Source organism: Amblyomma americanum, chromosome 6, assembly GCF_052857255.1.
Source record: "Amblyomma americanum isolate KBUSLIRL-KWMA chromosome 6, ASM5285725v1, whole genome shotgun sequence".
NCBI classification, from domain to species: Eukaryota; Metazoa; Arthropoda; class Arachnida; order Ixodida; family Ixodidae; genus Amblyomma; species Amblyomma americanum.
Genome location: NC_135502.1, coordinates 25000052 through 25027763, shown reverse-complemented (window position 1 = coordinate 25027763; position 27712 = coordinate 25000052). Strand labels below are relative to the sequence as shown.

The window sequence follows — 27712 nt, the reverse complement described above, 5'->3', positions numbered from 1 at the left end:
CCAAAAGAGACAAGATGACAAGATTCTTACTTGTAGTTGGTACGTCTGGAGTAGTCCTTTTGCACCAATATTCCTCCAGGAATAAAAGTAAATACGACGCTGATATGTGCGAGTGGAAGTGAAATTTATTCTGCTGTGTTTACTTCGCGGCAGAAATGCATGCTTCCTAGTACGCTTTTTTTTAGTGTGCATTCTCTTGTTCGCTTTACGCATTCCATCCTTCTTGCCAGATGTATTCAAGGTACTGCTGCCGCTTTTGCTCGCGACTCTTCAAATTGGTGCTGCATGTTTTGAGGCCTTTTAATGGTATACAAAAAGATCTTCCGGCGCCAAAAGCGTGACAGGGACAGCTGGGCAGAGATACCGCTGAAAGAGCTGCTACGAGCTATCGCTGGAATGTACAGTGAAAAGCACTCGAAGCATGCAAGTTGGTCTAGAGCGTTAGGTGTTGGCTGGACGTTCGGCCGGTCAGCGTCGGCCTGTATGTTATTTAGCCTCACGTGGCTCCTGTTCCGTGCCCCACGAGAGCGCCATCACTCAGTTGCTCACGACCTTGGCAACGCGGATGAGTCCCCCAACGCAGTACTCTCAACAGACACTTTTAAAACGGTAAAAGAGATGCCAGCGACGACTGCGTAATGATCTGTACAACCCCTCCCCCCCCCCCCCCATCAGCTCTGATGGGTCAGTAAAAAGGATACATCGTCCGTTGTGTAGTAAAAGGCCAAACTTTATTTATTCCAAGAAAATTCAACCTATATAGTAAGGAAACGGCATGCGAAGTACTATGTACACTTCAATTCCCTATTTCTTCTTCGACCGTTATTTTTATATACGCACTTATGTACATTCAGATGCGGCACTACGAGTCGAACACTATGTACACACTGTCAAAGATGCCAAAACCCTCCAAGGTCACGATCCATCGGAGAGTCGGCGTAGTCTCCCAGTCGGACAGCGTCATCGTCGAAGCAAAGAACGCAAAAAGGCGAAAACATACAGACTGCTTCAATGCTCGACTGCTGCTACCCTGACATCGCACGCGTATTTACAGGTGAATGCTTGGCGAAAAATAAAAATTCTGCGCGCTTACACACACAAGAACAAACAAGAGCACGAAACACACACACACTTTTTTTTGGTTTCGCGCGCTGTTTTCCACGCCAGCCGTCGCTCCCGGTCTTTTTTTTTGCTTATTTTCGTAATGCAGTGGGCACACCTGTTAATAATTCGTCCGAAAGCATGCCTCCACTAGATAGCTGGTTCTTGCTGGACTGTGCCTTGCTTTCATGTGACGTGTGCGACAGCTCAAGCGGCCAGGAAACGGTACTGTTGTTTGCGTAGAGCAGCTGTGGAATTACGGTGACAAAGGTGCCGAATTGGCAGCGCGTCGCTTGCTCCTCAGTGATGAACACGTCAGAAAAACAAATGAAATTTCTTCATAAGTGCTTAAGTATTTTGTTGTTTTCATTAAAGAGCTTACCATGATGTAAAGCGAAATGCTCCGACTAAGAGAAAGAAAACCAATTTTCGGTTCCGCGTAGAAAGTTGAATGCTAACCCTGCTGTTTTCCTAGGCGCGAAACGAAGCCAGATCGCACCTCTGTAAATCACTGGAAGGGGTGGTACGGCTATACGCAACAATTCTCTTTTGAGACCGGTTATGGATGTTTCTGATAATGTACCTACATTAAGGCGAGCTTTCTTAAAAGCTAAATTACATTTGTATTTGGCATTGAGAGCAATTTCTTCCAAATATGCCGACGCGATGGAAACCTCCCTGTACGCTCTTGTTTGAGGTAAAATACTATGAAAAGTGCGTTCTCAATCAGGTACGTACTAATTATTAGCCCTTGAGTGTAGCTCATCTGTGCGCATACAAAAACCCAAGTTGCCTAAGGTATCTGTCTGTCATGCTCTAGGTATATTGGAGTGTTTGAGCATAAATCATCCATCTGTCGCTAACAAATAAATCATTGTCAAGAATAGAAGAGGAGCAACACGAACCTTTCTGTGAATAGGTTGAACATTATGTGAGGTGCTCAAAAGCAGATGGTGCGGATCAACATGAAGACAGAAGGAGGTGCGAAAGCACTGATTAAGCATAGTGCCGACAAAGTGCACAAAGGAGATGCGTTCATTTCGGGCGGAGAAAAAAGTCTAGGGGTTAACTGCATTTCCGACCATAGTGCCCTAGTCCTGGTTATAATTAAAAAGAAACACCTATTTAGAACAATAAACAGTAAAAAATTAAGCAGAGACAGAGAATGAAAAGAGTACATTGGAAGCCAAAAATTTATATGTTTGGGATTGATTTTTTTTGCTATTGTTGTATTGAAGCACCTTCAAGTGCCTATTGGACGATCTAGGCTCTTCTTAAGCCGGTTGTAATTTCTGTCCCATGACGAATCCAGCTTGCCTTGCGTTTTATGTCGCTCTGTGTCCAGTTTAAGGCGAATATGGCTCGTCCAAAACACTTCGTGGTTTGTTGACAGATGGCAGCACGGGTACTAAATTGTCATTTTGGTACCAGGGGACAAGAGAATCGAAACAGGTGCTCGTTATGATATACATGACGAAAAAAAAACACATCCCCTATGCTCCTCGGTTTCGTTAACTGTTGGCTTCCGTCGCGCAATTTGACACCAGTTCCGGCAAAAAATGTGTTCGTTAGGGGGTTAAAGCTTCGTTATACTTCACCTGAAGTATTCTAGCGCTATTGTGTGTAACATAAATGAGCCTTTCATAACTTCGTCGCGCTGAGGAAGCTTTAGGATGACGAAGGGATGCGAAAAGAGAAGCTATTCAAGCTTCACGTTAGCTTTAGTCAGAATGTCATAAAATAAAATAAAAAATTTACTCCAACCACAAGAGCAGAGACACAAATGAAATAAGGAAACGGGCACAAAAGCCTTAGTTTCGTCGGCATTGTGCACAGAGCGCCAGCAATATCCGCGGTGTCAGCCGAAGAAACAACCTGGGCTCATTTCGTCCACACTAACCTTGAGTGCGCCGCTCTTCTTCGCAGGACGTGCACAAGAAGCGAGTATGTCATCATATAAAGCAAAGCAACACGAAATTACAGAACTAGGACATGTAAAAGTGGGCGCTGAGGCCTCGTGTTAGCGACCCATATTGTGGTGGAAATCCTGGCGCCTTAAGAGAGGACACCGTGCTTGAGCCCAAATATGAGACATCCGTCGGAGACCATAAAAGGCCAGATGGCGGGTCGATGCCTGACTCGGCTGCGCCATAAAGACGCCACCACTAAGCGCAGCATTACAAGCGACGAGGAGAGGGAAAACGCAAGGACGACGCCGGAAGCAGTGTCCCACCCTTAAACGATGCCATCCAAAATCGAATACGGCTTTCTGTCCTCGAGGGCGACCGCACAAAGACACAATGACCAGACACGTCGCAGTGCGACGCATTAATGGCCGCTTGTGCCGGGTTACGCGCGGCCGCCTCTGCACGGTTTCCGCCGGAATGGCCTCCATCGGTCGCGAGCCCGGCGGCGGCAAAGACGCACAATGCGGCTGGCCTTGATAAGCGGCCTCTGGCGACAACACGACAATGGGTACAAGTGTTGTGTGTTGCCCGAAAAACCGTGCACCACTGGGCAAGTTGGAGCCGGCGCAAGCCAATCGGAGGCTGGATTCCGTGAAGCCGACCAATCACAATGCGAAGCGAAGCAAGATAGCCAATCAAATTCAACGTCTTTGGCGCATACCAAACGTGAACGAAATGTAGTATGAAATCTTCATTCGAGTCCTGATTGTGCGAGTTCACCGGTGGGTTCCGGGACAATGCACCCGCTTATAGCGGCAGATTAGCTGTGGCCTTTCTGGGCCAATCTGAGGTTGGGCGAGTGAATCGGCGTATTGGGTGTTCGTGTCCTCTCCTAGCCGAGAGTGCTCTTTATGTGTAAAAATATTGTGTTTGGTCTTCGTGTTTCAACCCTTAAGTGAGTCGGTATTATTGGTGAGTTATTACCACCCTCGCGAGCTATACGATACGTTTTATAGAGAATAAAGTAAGAAAAGGAGTGCGTTCTGCCTTTTAGAATGCAGGTGTAATACCCATTAGGGCAGAGGAGAATTCTGCGTTCTTGCCTATCTAAACGTGCTTTGTTTGTAGCAGGCTTAAAGAATTTTGAACGATAAAATCTGTCTACTCGCATTACATTGCATAAGTAGATAAGCACTGTGAACCACTTACAATACTGCAAACAACAACGTTCTTAATTGTTATTCGCGTGAAAAAATCTCGGTGTTGAAGTAAAGAGCAACGTGCAGTTTCAATATCGTGGAAGTAACGGGGCTACGTTTTATTCCAGAAGGAGTCTGAGTTGTATTCAACTGTGCGCAAAGCTGTACCGGAAGAGAGGCGCGCTTAAAAAGTGTCTTTACTTGCCGAAATTTATCTGAAACCTTGACTAGATAAACCTCGAGAGCAGATCTGAATGATTTCCTAGCAGAAAAATGGTAGCCACCCGTGACGAAACACTAAGCTGTCACACAACGACAGGTAAGCTGCTTTCTGTGTCGCCGCAGCTTTTGACAGCGGGTGATCTAGAACCGCTCAGTGTGTGCCTTGCCTTGACATCGAGTTGCACTTGGTACAAGAAAATCGCTTTCACGAGGTAAAGTTATCTCGAGTGTAATTGCTGAAAGTTACACGGAGGACTAGATGTCTCGGTTAATGGGCAATGCGCTCTTGAGCAGTAAGAAATTACCGGTGGGTGACGATGAAGGATAAAGTAAAAAAACAATGCTACCACGGCCAATCTGCTTCCACTCTTGAGTAACATATGAGAAGAATACATTTTTTTTAATAAAACAAGGGAAATAAGTGTACAAGGTTACATAAATGTGGGACAAGCATAAAAAAAAGAAGGATCGTACGAGCTCTACCTGAACACGAAGGCACTCGTACAATTCGGGCCTAACCCTCTAATGTAAATGTAAAGAAGGTAATGCAAACACTTTCACTGCGGCAATGATTTTTGGGGCCTTAATCCATGCGCGTCGCGGCCCACCGTGAGATTTTCTTCCGTGCGGCGTGACACACCAGTAAGCCTCCGGCGAAGTAAACTAATTGGAACCGCAGACAGATGGCAATAAGAAACTGGCATGTTTGTTTTTCGCGGGCTCTTTGCAAAATCGGAGCTGCCCCACGGCTACCTAACGCCACACTGTATTTGTGCCGCACAGCAACAATAAATGACGTGACGTGACCCAGTGAACGTGTTAATGTAAATAATTTCTTCATTAATGTTGAACTCTACTGACTGAGTTCAGCTGCTGCTTTCATGTTGGCAATGTTTGTAGCCCACAGAAACCTGACGTGGAAAGACCTTTAATGACGTGCTTAAAAATGAAACAACAACTGCCAGCCCTAACAACAATAATGCTTTCACTGAGGTATTCGATTTAACACGCAAATGAAAATTTTTACTTTAGTCACGCGAAATTGTAGGGTAAGAAGTGCTACGCCGGTTGACATTTTAAAAAAGTACTGACTGGCACTGGAAAACTGAAGCTTGTGTTTATAATACAGGTAATGAATAACAAACTCTAGGCGAAATCATTACGCTTACAGTATGATGTCTTAGAGCCAGTGGAAGAAATATGCCTTCGAGCAGAATGAAATCACCGTTTACTGCACGGCGAACGCGTTACTTTATCAAACACTGAAGCAAGTGAGCCACTCGCCAACCCGGAAGCACTAAGGTTCCTTGATCTTGAAGCATCTTCATCACAATATATCGTTATGACATTGTAGCTTCACGGTGTGTCGACTAGCTTATTTCATGTCTGGCGAAACATGTATTGTTAATCATTTCTTTCCTTCGAATCCTACTTTTCACTTGTCTTGCTGCGCGTGGTATTGAATCAGGATTCCGCACCATGCCATTTGATTTGCTCTAAAGAGCCACATGGTCTCAAACGTAATTTCACACTTCGATAATATGCGTGACAGTCCGGAAGCACTGCCTAACCGCGCGACCTTTAAGCAGTAGCACAGATTGATTTATCACTTCGTTATCGGCATTTTGTGCTTCTCAAAGACGCTCTCACAAAGAATACAGACGATATATTTTTTTGTTTCTACGCAAATATCTGTTCAGATTATTTTGGCTTCATTGGTTCCCCTCGAAGGCGTGCATTTTTTTTTTGCACATAAAAGACCTCAGCCCTGCTCTGTTCCAACGAATCTAGTTTTTACACCCGCTTAGCGCAACTTCAACTCACGAAGTTTGGTTAGGACCTTAAAGTTGAGGACATTGCAAGTCATCAGAACTTTCTTTTAAGCAAAAAACATCTAACAAATGGTTCTTAGTGAAGCTACATATCATGAGATGCAGTGTTAGAGAATGGAGTTGAGACTGAGTGCATCACTTTGGTTAGTGCAATAGAATCTCGAATTTGAGGATACTTTCACCAGTATGGAAATGCACAAAATAAATAATTGATCCCTAAAACACAATTATAAATTCATGAGTAGAGGGGAAGGCAAAACGTATTTGGACACTTCCGCTTCCCTGGCGCGCATTCACAACGCTCTCGTAGCGTTTCTCTTGCGCCTGACTATACAAACACCTATTGTGCAGTTTTTGCTGCGGTAACAAAACAAGAGTGAACACGCTTGCCTGCACACGCAGGCAGATATTTCGAGCACTGCACATGCTCGAACTCCTCAGGAGTCAACTTTCAATTAAGTTGCTATCACGCAGCTCACTGAGAATGGCTCAAGTCTCTCGCAGGTAAAACACCAAAACCACGGCAGTAGGCGTGCTCTGCTTCGGTATTCGAAGCCACGTGACTAGTATACACATGGCGAGTAAAATCCTCCAAGCTGACTTCACGAGCTCGATCGAACTGACGGTATATGCTACGCAGGGCTGCATGGCCGTATCCAAAATTTGAGGGCGAAACGCTGTGTATTAGGTGTAGTTGATCAAGCCAGAAAGAAACTACCGTACTACTGCACCTAGAGTGCAGAAGGCGAACAACACGTCATCTCAAGAAGCAACCCAACACTCTTTCACGCACGCGCTCTCCGCTTGTTTGGAAAAAAGCGCGGCACTAATCCACGTTGTGCGAGACGCCAGTCCGCGCGAGTCCTGCACACTCACACGCGGCAGCTCCGCCTCGTGCCGCGCAGCGTAGCTCCCGGAGCCGCCGAAGGCTCTTCGGCCGAGCCGCGTAGCTGGAGCTGCCGGAGGAAGGCCGTGTTCTCGTAGCGGGGACCTTCGTCTCCGAACGAGTTGCGGCGCTCCTGCATCGGTTGCGGCTGCGTGTGGGAGTAGCCGCCGCGAGGCAGAGTAGCTCCCAGCCACGTCTGCCTATGATGGCGAAGCATATCTTGCTCGTGAGACCCGCGAGGTCTGGCGGTGGTAGCGGCGGACTGTCCCGCACTCCAGGACATGTAAGAGTCCGTGGAAGACGCACTGTCCCGGCGTCGGCGCGTGCCGAGTTCGAAGCTCTCGGCCGCGGCAACGGGGTAGCGTCTCTGTTGGCTGGAAAAGGCACTGGCGGTGGTGTCGCGAAGAGGGTGGCGCCGTCTGGAGGAGGCGGCGGCAGCGGCAATCACAGAGGGCTCGTCGTCTGGGCATTCGGCGGCGGAGGCATCGTTCGGGCAGAATGGCGGTCCGGGCTCGTCCTCAGCGTCATACGCGGCCTGCCCGAACGGGACCTCCGCTTGTCAGACGGGCGTCGATATGGTGCGTCGCTCCCGCTCGGGTGTGTCGCGCCGCTGCAGAGAACAAGCACCCTGTCACTTTCTCTTAATAGTGCACGAAAGGTGTGGAGAAGACTATCTGTTAGAGCGCACTCAAACGCTGTAAGCGAAACTGCTCAATGAACATTTTTCTTTAAGCATAGAATGCTGTTAGCTCCCGTTTTCACCCCGCCGCGGCTGGGCTTGGCGCCAGTACGGAGGAGAACACGGAGCCGAACATAAATGAACAGTGGCTAAACCTTCAGTTCACCCGGGCCTTGTGGCTACGTTCTGCGCTGTCGCTGGAGAAGCGCATGCGTAAACAATAGCGTCTTCATGGTCCCGTGGTGATAAAAAACAGCGCGCGGCGCGGGGATGTCTAAGTTCTGTCCTGCAGCCTGAGAGGCGCACTCCTAGTGGCACTTGATGAGTGAGACGACTTGATGAGTTGCCGTCATTAAGTAATGCGCACGCCGGCGACACAAGCCCCGTGGCGCCATTTATCAGCACGGCCAGTAACCACCTCTGGTCACGCGGGTCGCCATCTATAAAGAACAGCAAGAAAGCTGAACGCGCTGGCATTCGCGAAGGAAAGATTGTAAAGAAAACAGACTGATGTGGGACGCTCACCAAGACTCGAATGCGGCTGTCAGTAACTATGAGCCGTCTTAGAAGATGCTACGCCTTTCCTGCAGTGCTTTTCGAGATCAAAAAGTGAAAGACTAAGAGGAGCGTTTACAGTGCAATTCATCTGCAGATATACGTTATCTCGCTCCTTCCGCCCTCGGAAGACATTAACTTTTACGCACGCAGGAAGTGCATATATCTACAGACCCATGCCAGTCAATGGCTCCATTTGTGGTGATGTATCCTGGCTACTATGGGACGCTGTGTCGTCTATGTAAGGTGTGTGGTTTCAATGACATGCATCACCCAGAAAGAAAGCTCGCACACAAGCAAATACGTAGCATTTGGCACGAACCGAGCCCAATACTTTTACGGCGGTGATAAGGTGCATAAATTCAAAATTGTTTGCACGACTTATGCAGCGAAGACATGCCTAAATTTGGTTTGATTTGATTTATTTGTTTCTTTCTGATGCAGAAAGAGGAGCAAGAGCAAAAGGCGAAACGCCTGACGATGGCTCTTGCCCCGCATACAGTTTGGCACAAACGTTAAACATAGCTTTAAAAAAAATTTCACACCAAAATCTTCTGGGGGAAATAAGAAGGGGAAAAAAGGTAAATAAATCATGTAACGAAAAAATAACAGTATACAACAAACAATAATTCTTACATGCCAACACAAAGTACTTGGTACAAAGATTGCAAATTAAAAAAATTCTGAACATGGTTGTTGCAAGCTTTGGAACAACAAAAATTGCAACATCATAATAACAAAACAACAGCAAAATACAAATGAAAATGCACTCCTAAAAAATAGCAATTAGGGACAGAAACATGGCAGATTATGTGAGTTCTGAGTTATTTTCCAGCAGCAGAGCTCTAAGCCTGTTTTTGGAGACATTAGCAATCAGATCTGTTAATCTTTGTGTTTTATTTAGAAGGTTAGCTGTTTGATATTCAATGTGTTGTCGTCCTTAATTCGTTCTTATTTCGATCATGGAAACGTGAAGTGCTGCTATAACTGAGCCTGTTCGTTGCACACAAAAACGCAGATGCAGACAAGTGGCAGCAAAGCTGTGGTAGGAGCGGGTGAAGTAAAAGACTACGCGAAACATTCTGAGCAGCGGCTATAGGCAGAACTTGGGTCCTTGGGTCCTTAACATGGGCACTTGGGTCCCAAACTTGGGTCCTAACGATGCGCAATGAGACAAGCAAAGTACAGCTAAAATGCGCAGAGACGCAGAGCATGGTTTTATATATATCCCGGGAAGTAACGCGAGCCGCGAACGGGCATCAATACAGTGAAGAAGATTGAATACAGTGAAGAAGATTCAATACAGGGCACATGTTATTTTGCACACAATTCAAAATCTGCGTGCAGCGTATCAAGCATGATCAGACCTACAGTAAGTCCAATGCGTAGTTTGCGCATTGTGGCATCTTACGTCGCAGGTTGCCTGCATTTCGTATGGCGAGACATACCTGTGGGCTCCTGCGCATGAGCGTCGCTGTGTGCACGGGTGCCTTGGATGAGGCGATCATCCGATCCACTTCGTCCGGGTCAGGCATGCTGCCCTGGGGCCGGAACGTTCCGCCGCTTCGCTGCCGCTCGCCGGGACTGCTGTCTAGGTCGCCACCGATCCCGCTGCCCGGGTAGTACCGCTCCCGGTACATCATGTCATCGCGGAACTGCTGCAGAAGGTGAACAAAGCGAAAGAAAGAGATGACAAAGGCCATGATTGTCTATCCCTCGCTCTCTTTGTGCGTATAAAGCGAAAAGCCGAAGCGAGAAAAATCGTGCGTCTGTGCTGCAATGTTATCTAACTACGTCCCAGTTATTTGGGATTCGGTGCTTTGCAGACCGATCAAGTTACTTTCTACATATTTTTTATTTCCTTTATTGACTGATCATACTGTTTGGTTCAGAAAGGAAACAATTCCCCAAAGAAGAAATTTTGTTTCGAGACGTATCGCGTATATATGCAGAAAACATCTCATGACGTATACCTGGCGCCGAAAGTAGTTTAATGAATCTAGATCATATTATGAATTATACTCTCACTGCCCATTATTGATATAACAGATTTACCTTAAGTTGCCTGCATTTAGATTCAGATCGTCATTTTTACCATTTTGGGAACACCCGGACGACGCCTTTAAAAGCGTTCGAAATTTTGTTTTGGAATTTTTTTCATAAACAGTTGAGCTGAAATATTTCTACCTGATCTGCACAGAATTTGATGGCGACCTAGATAAATAACAAGTGCGAGGAAAGAGTCACAAAGGCACGAACCTGGGGCGGTATCTGGACCTTGACATTTGGCAGTGTGCCGTACATCATGCCGCCTTTGGAAATCCCTACGTCTTGGCGTATCCTACCGTTGGATCCGTTCAGTTGCCGGAAGACCCACTCAGGGTCTGCAGTGGATAAGACGAGAAACAAACACGCAGAGGTCGTTAGAAAGCATTCGAACCCCTTAACACGGCTTTGTGGATCAAGCTGCAAAGTCCGCAAACGCGTTCTTCTTTTTCTTCCCAAGAATCCAACCTCTCTCTCCCGGGTGAAAATAGTGCAGCGAATGCTGTTTTCATCCAGTGTGTAATCTAAGATCGAATTTCTAGCCTACTCACTCACGTCCTGATCTGTAAATTCAGAGCCTTAACATCTTCCCTCTCTCTCAGGCTAAATTGAAAGCTTATAATAAGGGCCCGCAGGAAATTACCGCGACTCATTGCCATAAATTGAACAGGAGCTTCTAGCGGCGCTCCAACATGCCTTTCTGTTTGCTTTGCAAAGTGAGTTCACAAGCTCACATTCTGAGCTAAACGCTCGACTCTATGAAACAAATGACAGCCGACACTTCTACGTCGTGTTCAAGGACAATGCGAAGTTTAGACTAAAAATCACAGGTACCGAAAATTTCGTGTTGTCGATTAAATTGTTGCGCATTAGACTGTCGAGCATTAAATTGTTGCTCATTAAAGTCAAGAGATCAGAGCTCATACGAAGTTTCCTTGTTTGTGTTGAGATGTTCCCTGCTAAATATACCGCCAATTCTTACCGATGGCTTTGATAGAAAATCAGTGCATTTCAGTAAAGTTGGAAGAATTCCCATCGAGTAGATTTATTTTATTTCGGTTCAAAAAACATTTGTTTACTCAAATATTTCTGCATATATAGTAGTTGGGAGGAAGTAAGAGGGAATAACAGATTATTGGGAATATTCTCGGTGAAATTTCAGAAGATATATAAGAAACAACTAGAAGTAAGTGGCGAGTGTTCTCAGATATTGTCTGTGCAATTGGTAACGAACCCTCCAAGTCCGTCTTCGGCGGTATGATATCCGGGTCCTTGATATCGCCCTCGCTGGTGTCTTCCACGACGACACCTTTTCGCAATAGGGTCTGAGACCTGCGCAACAAAGCCGGAAAACCAAACCAAACGAAACACAAAACAAAAGGAGACGGAAGGGAAAGCCAGATGCAGAGCTGTTAGTACACGCGCATTTCCAGTATGTGAGTCACGCTTGCACACACACACAGGCCTCCTCACTTCTAAACCAGATACGTCTCATCAAACAAAGCTCATCAATTTAAAAGACGTCATGCATTTCACAAGTACGATTTAGTACACGTGAGAAAACGGAAACATTTGCTTTCTATCATGACTGATGTTCTAAATCAGGATTTCACGCAATGTTTAGAAAGCAGATCTTGAGCCGTGTACAAAAACCATTTTTCCTTGTAGACTACGCAGTTACTAGGCGGCCACGAGGTAAGAGGATAATTGCGGTCATGAATCGCTTATATTATTTGAAATCAATTTAGTCACATCGGTTTTCGTGCACGTTTATATCAAAGTTCTTGACACGCTAGCAATTTTAAACACATTTTTTTGTTGAACTCAACTGGCACATACGCGTTCCGAGATAATCGTCTTATTTGAAATTGATTTCATGTAATTATTGACGCAAGACCGTGATGGTGGACGCGAAACTCATCACCGCAGCGGACAGAGGTCTCCCGCCAGTAGCCGTGCTCTTACATCCGTGAATGTTAAGAATCAATTGGAATTTGGGAAGCGAATACAACGAAACACAGGCGTGCCACGAGATTTCTAAAAATAGACTAGGGATACCTCAGTGCAGCTTAACTACACTAAGTATTTCCTTTTTTTTCACAGTTGAGCTGCGGACGACGGCAGTTATCGTTGCATCTTTGTGCGTCAGGCCTCGCAACACCCTCCAGAAAATCGGTTTTGTGTAGTCTTCATAGTGTTCGTTAAAAAGAAAATCGCACATCCTAACTCTGATACTACTCGCGCTTTGCACCGCGAATGTCCACGCTCAAAGGCGTCAGCAATGTTAAGACGAGGTGGCACAGTCGTTTTTTATTAGTTTTCGTTCTCTTGCGTGTGCGCGCGTTAGGTATTACAGTGGCGCGGAGGAGATATCTACCCTCCCTATCTCTCTTACGAGTGGCGCATGACCTAAAGAAAAGCAGTAAACAAAAAAATCCGAAGATGCATTCAGCAATACTTTATAACTTTCTTCTTTGTGAACAACTTTAGAAATGCTTACAAGTTTGCTCTCATCTGAAATATATGGCGCTCTCACGAATAAACCGATTGATCCGCGCGGCCTAGAGACGGCCGGAGGGCGGACGCTCCGGAAATTAAATTCGTAAAGCAATATATATCAAGCGGTGTTCATAAGGCGCGTCGTTTATCAAAACTCTATCAGAGCGCACAGCAGAGAACCCGTATCGCCGAAGGCTCGCTGACCGCATTATCGTTGTCCTTGAACTTTTACACCCTTTTTTTTTATCCTCCACGTGTTGTTTTTGTTTTTTTTTGCGATCTATGCAGCCTGTCCATTTTTAACATTCTTTTTCTGAATACTCTTGTTTCTCTTTACTCCTGGCTTTTTCCTTGCTTGCTCCTGCAACGCTTACAAAACGCGAGATTTTTATCATTTCATTTCCGAATGGTGCATTATCTTCTTACTCTTCGCATTTATTTTCTTCGGGAGTATTTGTATTTGTGCATTTTTTCGGCACTTATGGTTTCTTGTTTAGTGTCCCGCCGCGCACCGGATGTAAGTTTTTTCATGTATTTATTTCTTACCTCGTGTTAAATTGCCCCCCCCCCCCCCTTCCCCAATGCATGTTCGGCCACTCTACAAATAAACGAAAAAGAACGTCGAAAGCAGCGCCTCTCACGGTGTTTTGTAGTATTCGAGACCTTGTCAGACCCAAATCAAATTATTTCCGCCCCCAACAATGCATGAAAATAGAAACAATGATAGAAAATGACTACCACCAAGAATAAAGTAGGCACGTGGCGCTTTGGACATAAAACAGCAACATGGGCGGAAATGAAGGACAACTAATTTTTTCCATATATTCTAGTCCCTGGGCTTACAAGGAAAAAAGGACAGTGTTTCTAAATTTCGCTCGCATGGCTACAGTTTTGAGACAATAAATTCTTGTGTTTAAAGCCTATCGTGCCGTAAGCTGCAGAGCTGAGTAGACTTGTTCTCTGCATGTGTTGCAGAACCTGCCCATGAAGAGAAGCTAGGAAATAAAATATTACTGCGTTGACAGTATAGTCGTCTTTTGAACTAACTGTGGTATCCCCCCCCCCTTCTGCGCCCGTAGCTTAGCGGAGCGGATCAGGGCACCTCCTGGGTTACCTCCGGGACCGGAAGGTGCCTCGTCCTGAGCACCCTCCATTCGGTGCGCCTCGGGTCAGCCACCGGTAAAAATCCGTCTCCCACTAGCGAGACTCCACCCTCCATACCATCCACATACCTCCATCCACCTTCACCCAAATGCTGCCTTCAGAAGTTTACATCCACTGGAAGTGCACGCACCAGCAACCCGGAAATGAACGGTGTCACCAAACTCGAAGACTTAATAGAAAGCGATCGACATGAAAACAATGTACAACAGATAATGCTAACGCATATTTGTTGTATTTAACATCGCTTGATCGACTGTGTCATTTTTTCGCAAGTCCACAACAGAAGCAAACCTCAAGGAAACTTCTCCTTGGGGAATATGTAGTGCACCAAAGTGCGTGCTCGCTCTTTTCTTAATTTCCATAGATGTGATCTTACCGATAACCACGTCACTGGAGTGATAATGTGGTTACTGATATCAAGCCCCTCACCTAATTTCTGGTTCTCTCCATTTCTAATATGAATACCAGTGCCAGTATGCGTCTACTGTCTAAGAACTGTGTGCACCGGGGGGTTGAAGCTGCCGAAAGGAACGCCACTGCAGTTCGCACTAATCATTCCTTGCGTTGCTGATTAAGTGAGCCATTTCCACGAACAGTTAGTCGGCGTGAACAAAATCTAGTGTTAACAAAATATAGAAGCGTCCCCGTGTGAGCTTTCTGCCTTTTAGTGTAGCCGAAGGTGCCGCGATTTTCTTTTTTTTCATTTTTAGAAATCGCGCTTTTTTATTTTAGCAAGGCTCTTGGGATCTTGCGTCAAATTAGAACATTAAGGTTCATTCTGCATAAAAAGTGTCCTACATCAGGGCTTACTAGCTCTGTACAAGACACTATACCTTCATTAAAGCAACCAAATGTGGCCCTAGCTAGCATGTCACCGCTTCTATCACACACGTTATAAGAAGATATATTCTTTATTTCAAGAAACAAGGAGAAATTACAGATATGCATCGTTGAGAGCCCAGACATTACTGTTTAGACTTTACACGGCCACAACGAGAATGTGTCTACAGAATGTTTTTTTCACCAACCGAAAAAGTCATCGAACGAAGCAAACCGGGTCTTGACTCAGGTAAGTTGACCTCGTAATAGAATTGCACGCCCACGCGGAATACGTGTTGCTCGCTTCGTTCTCTTGGCACTCATGTTTCTGGGCTTCGTTAAAAGGCAACCACGTCACGCACACTTGAACAGTTCCAGACTGCGTACGCTGGAACGGCAGAATAACGAGCCCTAGATGTCGGTGGCTCCATTCGAATGCCGGTGGCCGCGACTGGACATGAAGCATGCAGTCGAGAGTGACTCAGCTGCACTCGCTTCGCAAGGCTGTTTCGCAGCTCACTCATCTTCCGCCTGGATGGCGCCACTGGTATAGCTAAGGCGTTGCTCGGCCGTTTCGGCCCACGTTGCGTGAGACTGTGCCGGGAGATGCCGTTGCCTTGCTGCGACAAAAATGTTCGAGATATTCCGATTTCGCAAGAAACACGGCCCTTGGAAACAAACTGGACTGGTACTTTACGCAAGTTGTACACTAAAATTAAATTAAGAGCAGAGAAAAGCTGCTCAAAGAGGTTCATTATGTAAGGGGAACGCCGTAGAACTCACTTTTCAGCAGTGTTGAGCTCTCTTGAATCTGTAAAAAAATAAGAAAATTTATGAAACTTTTAAAGGCTAAAGTAGATAATGATGATTACCGGTATCATAGTACCAGCAAGCATGCTGAAATTAATCCGAGCACAATGAAAGAAAATTGATAGGACAGATAAGCAAGTCGAGTTATCTTCAAATGCTTCTCACCACCATAAAAATCACAACAACACCAGGACGCCTATCCGCAGAGATAAGTACCGACTAAAGATCTGCTGGCGTGTCCAAAACCTTGCGATGTCACACCTCGCCAAGCTTCCAGAAAAGAGCCAGAAAATATTGCTTATCTGTGCATGGTATCTGCGAGACTACAAGCAGGGCATTATTAATGTACTTTTAGGCTTAAACATATGCCTTGTAGCTCCATTTGCGCAATCCACCATATGTCCAGTAGCTTCAGTCATAAAATTCATCCTAATCAACTCCCAAGCAACGCATCCTAATCTGTTTGAAGTTTGAAGTTTATTTCCATTTCATTAAGAAATGGGGGACCCGAGGCAAAAAGTGAACGTTAATTCACTTGATGGCGCTCGGGCCCCATTACATGGCAAAACAGCGAGGTGTCGGTAACAACATTTGGTGCACATTGAATTTAGTCGTTACATCCCCGCACATTTACAGACATTGTAGCTCTTACTACGCATAGTTCAGTCTCTTTGTTGTTAAAGGTAAAGGCACAATATGAATGATAAACATGTTCAGCGAATAACAGCAATGGTACATAGCACCAAAAGAGCAAACAATCCGAGAGACACAGGAGAAACACACTACCGGAAAACCAGAAAAATTACATTTGCGAGAGAAAGAATGAATGTATTGTTTTCTTATTTACATTTTCAATATTAACTTTATTTTGGCGAAAATTGTTTAACAGAGTGGGCAGAGTATGTGCAAGCATTTGTTGGGCAAACGTCGTTCGTACGAAAGGTACCCTCCAGTTATGATGAGAACGCGAAGGATATGTTCGTGTAAGTGTTGTTAAATTGGCGATCTCAAGCATTGTACTCTCAGAGGTAGTTATGTGCTGTTTGTAGTGAACTACTAAGTTTACGAATAGAGATAGTGTACTGACATTACTTTAAAATTCTTAAAAAGCTGCGCAGTATGAGTCTATTAGTCTTTTCCAGCTATATGGTGAAAAGCCTTTTTTTTTGTATAGTGCATATATTCGATTTAAATTTGTTCTTGTAGTTGTACCCCATACAAGGAGACAGTAGTTTGGTTGAGGCATGAATAACGAGTTATATATATGTAGCTTAATTTTCGGCTGTAGGAAGAAATGAAGGAACATATAGCGCTAAGAAACCAGGACCAACTTGAAAGAGACACCACGAGCGCTGACTTTCAACTGAAGTTTATTCATTGCATGTGAAGTTCTTATACAGGCTGAATATCGCAGAAATACTGCCAGGCTATCAAGCCGTGTGTCACCACATAACACGCACTTACTTTTTATTTACATCATCAAGGAATTCAATTTCTTTCTTTGAGAGCGAGATAGATGCTGCACTAACACATTTATCTTTCAGTTTTCGTATCTGTCTGACTTCTAGAATCTCACGTGTTCGTTGCTGTTTATTTTTACTAATGATTTAGCATTCTTTTAAAACTGGATGGCACCCCACCGGCTTGCAAAAATCCAAAATCCTCATCGGCTTGCCATCCAGTTTTCAGAGAATGCCAAATCATCAGTAAATATAAACAGCAACCAACACGAGATATTGTAGAAGCCAGACAGATACTAAAACTGAAAGATAAATGTGTTAGCGCAGCATCTATCTCGCTCTTAAAGAAATAAATTGAATTCCTTGATGATGTAAATAAAAAGTAAGTGCGTGTTATGTGGTGACCCACGGCATGATAGCCTGGTAGTATTTCTGCGATATTCAGCCTGTACAACAACTTCACATGCAATGAATAAACTTCACCTGAAAGTTAGCGCTCGTGGTGTCTCTTTAATGTTCGTCCTGGTTTCTTAGCGCTATATGTTCCATCATGGCAAACCAACTCGCCCGAATAGCCACTCTGATGAAGAAATGAACGTTTGCTAAAATACCTACTGTTTTGGACAGGCGTGAAATTATTTCATTTATGTGCCTCACCCAGGATATATTTTTGTTGAAATAAATACCAAGTGTTTTCATTACATAAACAACTTCAATAGGGGCATGGTCAAAAATTACATTATTATTTGAGGGCGTGATAGGCATCGGAGACTGCCTTATGGAAAAAAAAAACACGGCTTTTGTTTTGGTTACATTTATCTCCAGTGAATTAAGTTTGCTCCAAGCACCCAAACTATCCTATGATTGATTTATGTTATTTACAAGCTGTCTGTGATCATTGTTTCGAAATAAAAGTGTTATGTCTTGACCGTATATTATATATTCTGGCTTTGTACTAATGTTTACAATGGCATTGACTTAAAAATTAAACAATAGGGTCCCTAAGATGATTCCTTGAGGCACGCCTGTAGTAACACGCTTAGAGGAAGAAAGATTTTCGCCTATTACAACTTTTTGTGTACGATGCTCCAGGTACGAACGTATTAAGTCTACGGGTATACCTCGAATTCCATATGTTTGTAACATTTTTAGTAAAGTCTGATGATTTACACGGTCGAACGCTTTGGAGTAGTCAATGTATACACCAGCAACCATCTCTTTCTTTTAAAAGCCTTTCAGAAAAAATTCTTTCTGTGCCAGGAGGGCAATACTAGAGCTGATATACTAGCCCCGGCAGCCCATTTGCAAGTTCTAAATTTGACGAGCCGGATTAAGCTATGCAGTCTCCCGCGCCACCCACTTATAGGCTCATGCTTCCTATACGCAGAAAACTGGAAAATATCGCTGCTGAGGCTCGCTACGCGCCATCTAATTAAAGCGCCGCCTGGTGGCCGCTCAAGTCGCCGACGTCCCAGGCTCAAAGCTCGTGGGATCTAGGCCGCGTGTCTGTACCGTGGCCTCATCGCTCACAACCCATGTGGGAGAGAGAGAGAGAGAGCCAAGCTCAGCGCAAGTCTGACGAAGGGGGGAGAAGTGAAAAGGGTTTGGAGACGCCTCCTCGTCAAAGGCACATCAAAGAATCACGAGCCTCTTTGGCGCGCTTCCTACGCGTATAGCGAGCAGCGTCATTCACCTCGAGCTGAGAGCAGCGGCAGGGGATCCCTTCAGGCTTCCTGCCCGCGTGGCGTGTAGCGGGGCGCTTTGCGGAGTTTCTAAGCAATTTAGGGCCACTCGGTTGCGAAAGGCACAAAGGCCGCGCAAGGAGGGCAGAGCTTTCGGTACCAGCGTTGAAGCGCAGGATGTGTTTAATGATGTAACCTCATCATGTGTATAATCTTGTCACAATCTAGATCGGATCGTAATCTCGCCGTTGGTGATACAGTTTCATGACCAAGGTTATAGAAATCTAGTCTGTAGTGGGGAATCAGCGAACTTCAATTCAATCAGCGCTTCAGTTTCGGCTTGAGCGTTATCACGTAGAACAGGTAAAGCAAATGCCACTGCCTGTTGGCCATGTTGATGACGCATGGTTGAGAATAAAGTGAAGGAAGGAAAAAAAGGGAAGGAAAGAGGAATTAGCTAGACCGAACGGCGCAGGCACAACAAGGAGTATGAAGCCCACCGAACGCTGAAGCACAAACCTCGGTCCAGAAGCTGATGACATGGATGAAAAAATTTATGATGTTGATTATGATCGCTTGATCTTCGTACGCGCTGCAGAATCTTATTTACAAATCGCTTCCTTGGCTCGCACTCACTAGTTATGACCATGCACCGTAGAAACCAGTAGGGCGTACTAAAGATTCAAATTTGTCGGGGTAATTTTTGATGTTTAACGCCGTGCAGTGCTTGAATTAGAAGCGTTTGTCTTGATTTTCTGAGCTTTCATGAAGGCTTAACTTTGAAAATGTTCTTTTTTTGTGTGGTAATGATTAGAAATATACAACCGACTGCGATTCGGCTATGTGCGCGCCTCAAAACCGGGTCTTGGATGCAAAATTGTCCAGAACAGTGGAGACAGTCCCAAGTTAACCTGTCTAACCATTGAACGAAAGCAGGTAGCCACAGTAGGCACCGTATTCGAAATTCCCAATCACAGGCTCCCTCTATGTAGGCCAACGCGAATGTTGTTGACAGGTAATTTCCCTCTCGCTGGCAGGCGTTATTGATCAGGCCCGGAAAGAGCGCCTCCGGCGTCCGCGACCGCCAAACACGGCACGCTACGCTGGCAGTTTCTCTGCGAAGCGTAATGTTGAGTGAGAAAAAAAGGCAAGACGACCGGTGGCCCAATTTCAAGCGTCGCCGATCTCCACGCGGCTTCCTCTGCTACTGCTGAATAAATAATACAAGCGCAGAAGTGCAGTTGGGCTAAAAAAAAAAACGCGAGCTTGTTTCTGGGTTGCACCGGGGTCCGGAATACAACAATAGAAGATGTGTTGCTACGTTATGACTGGCGCTTCAATAGTAAGGTCGGCCCTATCGAAGTGTGTTTCCATAGGCAAATTAGCCAATAGAAAAAAAAAATGACGCGCCGTCGCCGGTAGTTAAAACTAAATACTGCGTGTGCTAGTGCTAAAGCTATCGCAGATGCCATTTACTAAAAAAAATATATTTAGTTAACGTTAATCTAAGTGCCGCCATGCGATAAAGGAAAGCTGTTCAGCTTCTGTCGCTATTTTCAGTTACTGATACGCGGGTCCCATTGCGATGTGAGCGGAAAAGAACGTGCAATGATGATGATTACGATATTTTTTTTTCGTCACAAATATGGTTGTTTTCTTCAGTACCGCAAAACAACTAATGAATGCGGACAATATGAGCCAAGTAGGTTGGTAATAATTTTTTTCGAGTAATACTATTTCGGCTTGCAACCATGAAGAAATGCAGGCATCAGCGCGTCATTGGCCCAAGTACAGTTGCATGGGAATCCCACCTGCATCGTTGTCGTGGGCGCGCATCCTCATGATGATGACGATGATGATGGCTACGAGGATAAGCGCAGCCACAGCACCGATCAGAACGCCAAGGAGAGGACTCATGGTCAGTTGCAGGGAGTCACCTGGAAAATACGAGTGACGTTTATAAAGAACCTGTGGCAAAGGAAATTTGTCTAAAAGCAACGCCGAAATTGTAGATCACGGAGTAAGCCTTGATTAAAAACACGGAGAGGATAGCGTAGGTGTAAGAAAAATGTACGCGTTGCTATATCGCATACCCGCAGGGAATGGAAAAAAATGTAAGGTACCTTTGGCAGAAGGGAAAGAATCCTCGCTATACCACGCCTAAACAGTTAATACGGGAAATAATACATAAAAAAATCACATCGCATAGTACCTCTACATTGCCGTATGCCTGATCATAGCCTGTTTAATTAAAGCAAGAAGGTGCGGGTTTCATGAGACAGACTGTTGCCGAACAATGGTGCTTCTTCTCGAGTCGGCTTCGCGAGATGTTCGTAGCGAAGTCAGGTTTTCGACTTGTGGCATCATAGGAATTTTCGCTTAATCTTGCGAGAACACACTGCACGGGCGATCAGTAGCGTTTTGACGGCACTGATCGTGCATTAATGTAAAAAAATATAGAGCGGCTTGTTTGCATTGCTTTCTGCCACAATGTCAGCTAGGGATTCAGGAAGTATTAAGTCGCCTGCCATAGTGACCAAATGCAGCGGTCAATGCCCGGACGTCTGCATTGCTTAGTGGTTTCTAGTCGCCTGAATTTATCTTGTCGATATCACTACCGCACAATATTTGTACCAAGGTCGATGTTTCAGTGCGGCATGCAAACACAGCGCCATTTTTGGTTCACACAGACTTCCAGTTTTTTTTTTTCGAGCGATGGCCATGCCTAAATGTTTCTTGACGAGAGGGCACAGGTGTTCATTGATATAGATAGGATGTTCTGTTGATTCATCTGCGGAGTTTGTGTGCAATCTAATATGAGCATTCGTGATTCTCGACTGTTTGCTTTCTCAAGAAATTTGTCGCGTTTCTCGCGCTTCTGGAATTGAACAACAGTTTACTTTCGATTTTTTCTTTTGTTGCCACTCTTTGGCAGACGTCTCTGTCATTCCCAGATGTCGCTTCACCGACAGCTCAATTTCGACGTTTCTGTTTCTTGCGTACTGTTCTGATTTCACAAGATTAGTTTGACACGCCTGAATGCTTTTTTTTTTCAAATGAGCGCACTTTCAGCCAGAGGGCATTGTCTGCTGTCTTCAGCTACCTAGTTTCCGTAGCGGTGGCTTCAAGTCGCTGGTTTGCCGCATCTAGGCTCGTAGTGATGAAGTTCCTGCTCTTCTTCATTTCCTCTAAGTCAGTACGAAACCCTCTTTCCTCCGTACGACAGTTTCGCTCAGATGACTACATGAAAGTCTTGAGTTCCGTCTTAATGTCTTCCCGTAACTCCTGTCTCGTAACATAGCCCTTGCCAAATTACTGCATTACTGCCGACACACTTTGGATCTCTTCAGAAAACGAGGTCTTGACGCATGTGTTTTTTTTATGTTCAGTAGAACACAGGAGTTCACGAAACATCTGAGTCATGCAAAAATTGAAATGCCTCGGAGCATAAGCACCACGCCTCGATGGAAGCTTTCTAAGCACTATAGTCTACACGTCAACTTTTCTCTCCAGGCCTACGCATGCAAAAAGTGAGGTAGAGAGAAAATGGGTCACTGATACCACAATTCAGAGACCTTTTGCTCACTGTAATTCAGTTTTGTAGTTTGGCGGCTGCAGCAAGCCACAGTTCCAAGCAGTAAATATTTCAACTGAGGTACTTAGAAACGACACGCTGCCTGCCAGGGGCACGTCTCGCGCGTCTGAAAACCTCTCCCGCAGACGAGACATTTCGCTCCAGTGGCGATTAATCTGTGCAAGAAAGCCGGCTTTGCAGGTGTCGGGAGCACTTGTCAGCGCCGTAGAAGGCTCTACGCAGACACGGTGGTTCGCTGTGTGGCGACCGTGAGCCCCAGAGCCGTGATTCACATCTTTGGGCTCGAAAGGAAGGAAACACAGGTGCAAATACAGCGGCGAATCTTCGAGCAACGTTAGTGGGTGCGGCACAGGCCCGGAAATTTGAATTGCAAATCAGACTAGAGCTTGAGACGTGCGAAGGCGTGGTTAAGTCCGCTGAAAACTTTCGCGCGCACACTGGAAACTGTCGCCCGAGCGGAGGCGGGTGTCCTGTCGGCACTTTCATGTCCCCTGAAGCGTGATGTTCAAGCACTGCGCGGAAGCCGCTGCACTCGACATGTAAAAAAACAAAGAAATAGGCTACAAAAGAGTATGCTGGGAGATGAAACGCGTTTTGACGATTCAGTGTTTTGCTTTGCACGTTCCGCCAGGTCCGTCTCCAATGCATGATGTGTGCTTGTTTGTTTTCTGATTTCTGTAGTGAATTGGTGCCAGAAGTACGCGGGACTCTGCCGTGGAACACACGCTGCTTAAAACTTGTGTTTGCTTCTTCGGGTGAGCGGGCATCTGGGCTCGAGTTTAAAAGTGGCCAGGAGGAATAATTACTCTCCTGTATGAGAAGGACGACACTGAGAACCGGAGAGGCTAAGATAGTGGCATACACCAAATTGCAGGCTACCACAATCCACAACGTCCATAGAGTAGGTTTAGCCTGGAAGGTGAAAACAAAGGCATAAAATGAAAACGTCTGCTTCGGTAAAGCGCAGATTGTGAGGAAAGAGGCGGGGGTGGGAGGCGCACCTTGAGCTTTGCTTATGCGTTGCTGTAAGGCGCGAAACTCCCTAGAGCGCGTACAAAATCGTGCCGCTCGCTTCATTTCTCGCAACTATTGCCGACATTCCAGTATAACTAACATTAAGGCTTCGTTATCCCTTCCATCCTTAGAATCTCGCAGAACAATAGCACTTATCTGCCTCTTCCATAAATTTGTTTACAGCCATCATTCCTTCACACTACCCCTTACAAAACCGGCCCGCACATCTCACCGATTGCATAATCACCTCAGTTTTAAGCGCCTTTCGGGAAGGACCACTGCATTCAACTCATCAGCCCTGCCCCGTGCAATCATTTATTGGAATAGTCTTCCTGATAACATTGTTCACATCTCAGATCATGTTATTTTCAAAGAAAAAATAAGTAGCATTTTCTTCTGAAGTGTGTTCTGTAGTGCGTTTTTCAATTTAGTTTTTCAATTTAGTTCTATTTTCTGGTTGGTTGCTTGTTCTTTGTATAACGATGTTAAAATAACCATGTTCTACTTGCTTCTTTTTCCCACCCCAGTTATGTAACCCCCCTCACATAATACTCCAGTCGGAGCCCGTGAGGTATTTGAATAAATAAATAAGGAAGCAAATATATATATTGTGCACTTTTCTAAACTGCTGTTGTTAAGCAACTATTTTAAGAAACAAAGCCTGTTAACATGAATGAGAAACAGCATGAAGACCTGCGCTATCCTCAAATTGAAATATTGATTTCAAGGAAACGAAAGTGCGCACTAAATATCTCACTTTTTTGTGAACACCTCAAGCACGTCGTGAGGGAAGGGGCGAAGCAAAGAGTGAAAGAAGCAATAGGTGCCCCGGTGGAGGGCTCCGCAATAACTTCGACAACCTGGAGATCGTTCACATGCACTCACATCGCACAGCACTCAAGGAGGCCTTTTGCGTTTCGCCTCCATCGAAAAGTGCACCCGCGCCATCTGGCTTAGCAGCTGTGGGCGTGTGTCAGTGTATGCGGCTGCACGAGGAAAGAAAAGAAACATATACTGGCTTGGCTACTGGCTCCAACCGGGCCACTATCACTAACTCGTGCAAATAGAAGAGAAGAAAAAGAATCGAGCAGTGAAGGCGCGTAGTGACCAATAGACTAGAGACCAATAGACCAATAGAGGGCAATAGGCTAGACGCGCACCATTGCCGCTTCTGCGGAAGCGACCACTACGGCTAAGCGAAAACCCAAATAACCCCGTGTCCCGTGCGTCGCCCCCGAAATGCAGTGTCCCCGATCGCACCAACCATTAAGCCACAGCGGCGGGCAGGGTGTTCTGCTGCAGGGACTCAGCTTACTAATACCAAATATATATTTCCGGCAAGAAGTACTTCTGAATATATGACACATGAAACCGTTTATACTGCAGCCTGACTTCGAAGCTGCATTACAAATCGAAAATTTGATAGAGACGCTGGCATCGAGTCTCCCAAGCAAGTACGAAATAGTGAACGAGATTTAGAGGTTTAGACAGAAAGAGAGATTATGAACGAAGTTCTTGAGTAAGAGTGGCACACGAATCCATCGTGTAGTTTGTTTTCATGCTTTCAGTATTTAACAATTTCGCGCCAAAAATTTTTATTCTCACCTAAGCATTGAATGTGAGCGTAGGTTTCATGAACGTCCACGATATTGGTCTCCACGGGGTATAGTAACTTTGTAATAAGAACACAGCACACACAGCACACCACAGCACAGCACAGTAATAAGAGCACAGCACAGTAATAAGCAAAGCGTCACGAACAACCAGCGGAACCGCCCAGGCACAGATCAGAGACCGCGTTCAGTCCAGAGCACGCACGAGCGACCGAACGTTCGGCGCTCGAGCTTCGCAGAGTTCGGCGCTTCTCGTCGTCTTCTTCGTTGAGCGCCAGCCTCTGAAGATTCTAAAGCCCGTGTCCAGTCTTACAACTTAAATATCATGAAATATTATCGGAATCCACTGTGTTGCAGATTAAGTACCACTCAAGCATTTCCCAGAGGCTACTGGAACGCATAGTTGTATACCATAACGTTTTGGACTTTCTACGGTTTATGAAAAAAAGGAGCGAAAAGAAAACAACAACAATAATTTCATTTATTAAGCACAATTTCACAATCTCTGCGTCGAAGTTTATTCTAAAATTCATGTGAGTGTGATCAGTGCGCTTAAGGAAAGAAAAAAAAAATATTAACCAGTATTTTTATTCAAAATCAGAGGCATACGGCCTGGCTTATTCTAACAGGTTATCAGACTACAATTGGCCTAGTTGGTGAAAAGTAAAGATGGCAGAAAACGGCGTGTAGAGACACTGTAATAAAGAGTTGTACGCACAGAACGCAATGTTTGTGTCGTATTTCTTGTCCAATTCCTACGCGCCGTTTCCTGCCGTGTTTATTATTCTTAAAACATCACCGCATTAAAAAACGGAAGGTAGTTAGCGCAGAAATGTGCGTAACAAAATTTAAGGCTTCGACTTTCTGATCGCAGCTAATATGTAAGGTCAGCTCATAAAAAGCGCCAGTTATCTAATGTGACGCAGAAAAAAAAACACGTCAATTTGGAAAACAACTTTACATTAGCAAAGGTGGTACTGTTAGTTCCGCGACAACGTATTGGGAGAACTTGTCTTTCAAGTCAAGTCCTCACATTAGGTCTTGTGAAGAAGCAATTTTTTTTCTTGTTATACGTCACCAATATCTGACTGCGGCACTGACACATGTGCTCGCAATTACTGAAGTTGCTGGTCTTCACAATATTTGGGGAAACAATTCCTGGAAACAAAAAAAAAATCTGAATCCTGATATCTCGCTTTCCCAAGCAAGGAAAGAAATATGGTCAACTGAAAGCCCTGAGTCTAAAAGCTTTGCTCTAGTCAAATACCCGCAGTAACATTAGAAATAAAATGAATCAAGTACAAAATAAGTATCAAAAGTAAATAAAAAGACTATTTCCTATCGCTACTACTATTAGGTATAAAGCACCGGTCGAACACCACTCCACAAAGTGCGTCGTCCGCTCAAAATTCCAGACCTGATGTTTTTCTTATAGTGAAAACTTCCTTTGGTATAGATTGTTACAACAAAAAAATAAACGGCACGAAGTATTCACTTAGACACGCGCCTTTTCTTTCTTCCCTTTGATCTTGGCGGAGCGAAATAAGATATCATGTCAAAGGAATGAAAAGAAAGGCAATCCAAAAGAGAAACATTCCTACAAGGCACGTGAAGGCTCAGTGAGAAACCCATTTTAACGAAGGAAAAGAAGCTGGTACCCAGGATTCATGCACATACAAAACTGCTATCTACAGCAGGGTATCCGTGAAGTCAGTTTGAAAAGACAAGAATGTATCCGAAACAAGAGTAAGGAAACATGCGGTAATAAGGAATGCCGCCGGAAAAAAAAATAGGGTGCATGAATTGCCCACGGTAACACTAGCGCCGCAAAAGATCTGAAGGGCGTCCTCGGACTAGCTCACATTCCCTTCCTTCACTCCTCCTCTTTTTTTTCCTACCTGGCTCTCTCTCTCTCTGTTTCCCCGTTCCTTTTTTTACTAAGATGCCACTGTTGTGAAAAAAAAAATGATGCCGAAGGAATCTTGACGTCTGAATTGCGCGCCTCAATTGGTTCGCCGTGCAGTGCATGGACACATTCCAACCCTGCGCGTTCCCGGAAATCGCCCGTGTTTAGGTTTGTTTCTTTTCTTGTGTCTTAAAACTTCACTGAGCCTCCGTCATTGCTTATGCTGGCGCTAGTCATCCGCGCTTTTTCTTTCAGATCGATCTACGAGCTGCATCCTGTTAGGATGAAAAAAAAAACAAGAAATACCAGCCAGACTGTTTTTTTTTATTTAGTTTAAAGTGAACAAGGGGAAGTCGGAGTTCGGTCTGAGTCGATTGGTGAAGGACTGAACTGGGAGCAGGTTTAGGTGAGAAAGGTAGAAGGCAAGGTGTGCACGCGATACGTGAGAGCAAAAGTAGGTATCAGGCATTCGAGAAAATAGAATAAAGTCGATAAAAGAAAGTGTAGCGGGGGGAGGGGGAATGCAGGGGCTGCCTCACAAAAATACCATGTTGAAATATAGCGGCCAGAACTGCGCTGTTTCAAAGCAACAAAATAGATTATGCTCCAAAGCGAGCAGCGAATTGGAATGCGTTAGGGCCAGTATAAGAGAATGAGGAGAGTGGAATGCTGAAGGTTTGCCCTTTCGCGCGATGGGCTTGGCGCGTGACTAGATGTTTACCC

At 45.0% G+C, this 27712-nt stretch overlaps 1 protein-coding gene across 5 annotated transcripts in view; it reads right to left on the bottom strand.

The window, feature by feature from the left end:
* Positions 1–713: 713 nt before the first annotated feature.
* The window catches only part of LOC144136458 (protein turtle homolog B-like), a 356448-nt gene continuing 329449 nt past the window's right edge, over positions 714–27712 (bottom strand). For 2 of the 5 annotated variants that reach the window (XM_077668793.1, XM_077668794.1), the window contains exons 16-21: positions 20673–20798; positions 15693–15720; positions 11662–11759; positions 10641–10765; positions 9830–10039; positions 4812–7757 (exon numbers count right to left, since the gene is read on the bottom strand). In XM_077668793.1, coding sequence (XP_077524919.1) covers positions 7707–7757; positions 9830–10039; positions 10641–10765; positions 11662–11759; positions 15693–15720; positions 20673–20798 — 638 coding nt within the window. In that variant the 3' untranslated portion in view covers positions 4812–7706. Of the gene's footprint in view, positions 7758–9829; positions 10040–10640; positions 10766–11661; positions 11760–15325; positions 15530–15692; positions 15721–20672; positions 20799–27712 lie in introns of those variants that run through there. The other 3 variants (XM_077668797.1, XM_077668795.1, XM_077668798.1) reach the window with 3 other exon arrangements.